This window comes from Neltuma alba, unplaced genomic scaffold (genome assembly GCF_004799145.2).
Source record: "Neltuma alba isolate B1F8T4 unplaced genomic scaffold, ASM479914v2 tig00010931_pilon, whole genome shotgun sequence".
In the NCBI taxonomy this organism is placed as follows: Eukaryota; Viridiplantae; Streptophyta; class Magnoliopsida; order Fabales; family Fabaceae; genus Neltuma; species Neltuma alba.
In genome coordinates this window covers 210,726-216,279 of record NW_021635706.1, presented here as the reverse complement: position 1 = coordinate 216,279, position 5,554 = coordinate 210,726, and the positions used below count along the sequence as shown (strand labels likewise).

Below are 5,554 nucleotides of genomic sequence, written 5' to 3'. Positions count from 1 at the left end.
TCTAAATTACCTATATGGATACTCTATCAACCATAATCAAGTAGAAAAGGGAGAGAGGTATTAAAAAAGATGATTATGGTGTTTTAGGAACCGAAAAATGTGTCACTTTTCTTATAATTAACTAACTTACCTAACTTTTTTAATCTAATTAAATTAGTTAAATAGGTCTTATATTAAGGACCGGAATAGTATTAGCCCATTCTATGAGACTCAAATCATTGCTCCGTATATATTTGATTGAAGTCTAAGGCGATTCAAACCCAACTACAAAATTTGAGGCTTGATTTGAATAGCTTATTTGGGCCAAAAAATGAAGGTTTTGAAGGCCCGTTTTCCTGGATTGGATTGATCCATCATCTCCTTGGCGAGCTTTCAGTTGTCTTTGATCCTATAGGTGTTTGGTGACTCTGGCACCGTGTTAGTTTATGCGAATCAGAGTGAAACAATAATATCATGCATGGAGGAAAAAGGAACCAGGGAATGTGATAGGATGACTTCTATAGTATATTTGACGCTAACAGTGACTAATTTTAGGGGGTCCAACGGTAATGATGCTTTAACTAGACACATATTATTCAGCTTTGATTTGATTGTGGAGGGCATCGTTATTTCTTTTCATAACTAATCAAATACACTCGTTTTATTTTGTAATGTAAATTATACTATAAAATAAATCTTATATTTTTTTTTATACTATAAAATGAATCTTATATCTAGGACTGAGGAAATAAAATATAAAACTCTATGTATTTCTAAATCATAACAAGTGTGACATATAATCTCCATGCGTAAGCTATATATAAAAGAAATTGAGAATTATCAAACTGCAATAGCCCTAGAGAGAAATGATAGTAGCAACTAATGAGCAAGCAGCTTAGCTAACAATAATAAAGGCTTGTTTTAACTAATGGCCTCAAGTTCAAATCATGATATACAATTGTGTGAGAAGATTCTCTTTTTTCACGAGTAATATTCCTATATACTCCCCTGATCAGATATAGACATAGAGAGAGTATTTTTCCCCCCCTTAATTTAAGTCACTTTGTTAAATTTATTATATAAATATATAATTTTACTCTTAATTTATTATTGGATTAATATAAACTTTGGTCCTTCAAGTTTACTTTCATTTTGGTTTTAGCCCCTCAAGTTTTAAACTATAAATTTTGGTCTCTCAAGTTTCTTTTCATTTAAAATATTGGTCCCTATAATCTAATAAAAATTTGGACTATTTTGCTTTTTAAGAAACCAAAACCTATATTTTGAAATTTGAGGGACTAAAACCAAAATAAAGGCAAAATTGAGGAACTAAAAATTATATCAATCATCTATTATTTTATAGTTTGCAATTTTCTCCAAAAAAAAAAAATTAAATTGGAGTAAAATTGAAAATTTATTAAATGTTAAGACGAGTTAACAAGATCTTTCTTTTTCCAATAAAACATATTCGGATTATCTTATACATATTTTCAGCGACAAAATAGTAAATACTTAACATGATAAAAGAATGGTTGTGAAGTTGAACACACTTGGAAAAAACTGGAAAAGCGAAAAGGAGAGAATCACTGGCCATGTATCTGCATCATGGGAACCCGGTCGAAAATGTCATTGTACTCCTCGTATGTGTTTGACTCGGAGTGGATTTGTCCGGTTCAATGTAGCTATACGGTCATACGTTGCATGTAGAAAAAAGGGAGGACGGGACGGAGAAAAGATGAGAGGATCAGAAAAATAAATTTGGATTTGTTAGCTGCATGAAGAAAAAGAAGACACAAAGCAGTTAAGGAAATCAATCACCGGAAGAGGGGCAAGAAGAAAAAGGAAGAAAAAAGGTGGTCCACAGCCGTAAGTCATGGCTTGATGAAGCACTTTTTCTTCTTCACAACAAAATCATGTTTTGTTACAAAAGCCTTCTCTTCTTTGGGACCCTTCAGTCTTCACACTCTTTGCTTTCTCAACTTGTCCTTCCATGGCGGAACGAGCTCTTCACTCCTCATTTTTCTTCTTCAGTATCATCTTCCTCAGCTTCTTCCCCTCCGCATTACTGCTTCTTAACCCAGAGGATCATGAACCTGGCCTCGCCGTCCAAGCCGACGACATCAACATTGTCCAGACCCGTGGAGATTTATGGAAGAAAAAATGTGACTTCTCCGTGGGAAAATGGGTTTACGATCAATCTTATCCTCTCTACGATTCTAGCTGTCCCTATCTGAGCACTGCCGTTACTTGTCAGAAGAACGGACGTCCTGATTCGGGTTATGAGAAGTGGAAGTGGAAGCCAAACGGTTGTTCTATCCCAAGGTATCTTTCTGTTCACATCACTATAACTGTTTGCTTAAATGCTCGATTGAACAGTTGCATTGTTGCTGCTTTGCTAGTTTGTCTGAAAATTCAGCCATTGCTCAAAACTTTTAGCATAGTGTACAATCTAATTGCTATATATTTTGGTATTTGATCGAGAGTTGACAATAAGAAGAAATGGAGAAACCTGTAGCAACTCGGTTTTAGTTTGCAGAGGTTGGGAGGATCAAAGCTCATAATTCTCATTTTTTCCCTCTAATTATCTGTGTTCAAAGCTTCTGGTTGAGACATGGGAATCTCGTGAAAATACAAGGCTGTAAATCAGTTTCATGCTAATGTCTAACTTACAAATGTGGCATCTTGGTAACACAGATTTGAGGCATTGAGGTTTCTTGCTAAAATGAGAAGGAAGAGAATAATGCTGGTGGGTGATTCTATCATGAGAAACCAATGGGAATCTCTTGTTTGCTTAGTACAAGGAGTTATTCCAACTGCTAGGAAGAGGGTAACCTACAATGGTCCTTCAATGGCTTTCCATGCTATGGTAAGACATCGATCAAACATTCTCTTTTTCCTCTCTAGTACTATAAGTGATTGATCCTGTAATTCTCACCGACAGGATTTTGAGACTTCAATTGAGTTCTTCTGGGCACCATTGTTGGTAGAACTCAAACGAGGGGCTGGAAAAAAGAGAATTTTGCATTTGGACTTGATTGAAGAGAATGCAAGATATTGGAAAGGAGCTGATGTTCTCGTGTTTGATTCAGCTCATTGGTGGACTCACTCTGATCAAACTAGCGCGTAAGAAAGCTTTCTCATAATCTCAATTTTCCCATTGAATTCTGCTTCTCAAGTTTTCTTTCCTTAAGTTCAGCTTCAGTTATCTATAAACATTGGTCTCTTCAACTTCTTCACCTTGAATGGTCGCCAAATTCAACATCCCAATAATCAAATCTTTTTTGACATAATCAGATGGGATTATTACATGGAAGGAAACAGTTTGATTCGAAACATGAACCCCATGGTTGCTTATCAGAAAGGACTCAGTACATGGGCAAAATGGGTGGATTTAAACCTTGATCCTCGTAAGACCCGAGTCATTTTCCGAAGCATGTCCCCAAGGCATAACAGGTACGAGTTACTCTCATTTGCCTCATATTTCACCTTGATCATCTCTTTCCTGTTAAAGATCACAGACACAACTCGAATAGAATACAAATCGGATAATTTACATCATCCATTCAAAAAATAACACCAAAAGTAAAACGGCGTATAGTTTACTTTACATCTTCACATCTTCACGCGCATTACTTTCCTATATATATATATATATATATATAAATATCATGCCACTGTCCAGATGCAATTAAAACTATCGTATTATACTTGATGGGAGTGTCAGACGTGCAAAATGATTCCAATATTTGCTGTACTCTGCTTTTCTGGATCATGGATTTTTCATGTGCAGGCAAAACGGATGGAAATGCTACAACCAGAAGCAGCCTCTGCCATTTTTCAGTCACCAGCATGTTCCTGAACCACTTTTAGTTCTACAAGGAGTGTTGAAGAGAATGCGTTTTCCAGTATATCTTCAGGATATTACAACAATGACAGCTTTCCGAAGAGATGGGCATCCTTCAATTTACAGAAAGTTGATAACCCAAGAACAGAAGCAGAAACTAGAAGGAGTTTCCTCCGATTGCAGCCACTGGTGCCTCCCTGGGGTTCCTGATATTTGGAATGAGATGTTGAATGCAATGCTCTAACTGTGGTCGACCTTTTCTGTGGTTTTTAAGTTTAACCAGTACAGTTCAACTACTCCAGGTCAGGATTTATCTTTATCATCTAGCTGGAGCCTCTCAAGGTTGGTCTGCTCTTGCTGGTACATTGGCTGATTTGGGTTTTCTATTTTTAGTTAATGTTATCATATGGATAACACTATGCTTGGATTTGTCAATCTAATTTTCACAAGCTGCCAAAGTATCTTCTCTTGTCATTTTGGAGCAAATGTTACATTTCATATATCTTCATGAGTGTGATGTAAGTAGAGTGGTGGATTTATTTATCATAAGTTACAAGCTTGTGAAATGTTTTAAAAGTAAGAGACATTTAAAGAAAAAGAAAATTGCATATAAAAAAGTGAGTTTCATACACAAATTAACATTGAAAAAGGCAATATATCCCTGGAAAGTCTTTGTTACCCTTTTTTTTTTTTTAGCGAAAAGGAAAAGAAAAGAAGGGTTAAAAATCAGTATTTGATTGGTGAAAGAGAATCAAAGAAAATGAATAAAAGAGAAGAGTCAATCAATCACTTTTTGAAGTTGATGACGCCTAAGATCACGGTTAGTTTGGTCCTCCAAGCTAAGAAATGGCACCAAGATGCGCATGGGAGACTATAAAGTCAGTCAAATAAGTGCAACAACCACATGTCCAACAAACACAATAGCATCATGCACCACAATAGCTTTTAGAGCAGTTGCCAACCCCCTTGAAATGATGTTGTCTTTTTGTTTTTTTGGCCTCCGAAATCATGTTCTCGATTAAAGGCACATTCATAGTATTAGCATCATATTTCAAATTCTCCAAATTATTGAAGTGTGAATTTGATTCAAGGGCGGATTATGGGAGACTCTCAATAACATAAGTACAGCCCAATTACTAGAATCACAAATTGACATGGCTAGATGTAGAGGATATTTGGATAGAAAGCAAGCAATGATTTTAGAAGTAATTTTATGATATACGAAATAAATATGTAAAAAAGTTTATTTCGATTATGAAAAAATGCTTTTAAAAAACACTTCTCCTAATTCCCAAACACCCTCATAAACTAGAATCACAAATTGGATTCACTAATTAATTGGTCTTAATGTTAATCATTTTCTTAAATTTATTTATGACTAGAAATCTAGAATCACGCAAAACTTAAAAAGGAAAAATCTGCATGTTCCAATAGTTTCATTCACGTGATTTTTAATAAGACTTTTGTAGTTTTTCTATGAAGTCCCTATAATTTTATCTAACTTTCTTCATAATTTATATTATATCTATAGTTTCACTTGATTTTTAATAAGGTCTTTATAGTTTTCAAGTAACTCCTAAAAAAACTATAGTACGTGATTAAAAATTAGTTGTAACTATAAGGATAATAAGATATGATAAAAATAAACAAACTATTGGAATCTAACCAAGCAAAACTACAATAATCTAATTAAAAAAAATGCAAGAATTTGATCAAAAGTTAAGTGAAATC

General features: G+C 34.6%; 1 protein-coding gene across 2 annotated transcripts; it reads left to right on the top strand.

Annotated features, from left to right (window-relative positions):
* The first annotated feature begins 1,949 nt into the window (after positions 1-1,949).
* LOC114760089 (protein trichome birefringence-like 36) lies at positions 1,950-4,302 on the top strand. 2 transcript variants are annotated; one of them, XR_003742019.1, is made up of 6 exons: positions 1,950-2,301; positions 2,674-2,845; positions 2,921-3,102; positions 3,274-3,432; positions 3,770-4,125; positions 4,217-4,302. XR_003742019.1 is itself a non-coding variant. In XM_028949342.1 (5 exons), exons 1-5 carry the CDS (start codon positions 1,970-1,972, stop codon positions 4,065-4,067), a joined length of 1,143 nt encoding a protein of 380 aa, XP_028805175.1. In that variant the 5' UTR covers positions 1,950-1,969; the 3' UTR covers positions 4,068-4,191. The 2 variants fall into 2 exon arrangements, 1 of the variants encoding a protein (XP_028805175.1); XM_028949342.1 differs by lacking the exon at positions 4,217-4,302 and having other exon boundaries at positions 3,770-4,191.
* The last annotated feature ends 1,252 nt before the right edge of the window (positions 4,303-5,554 follow it).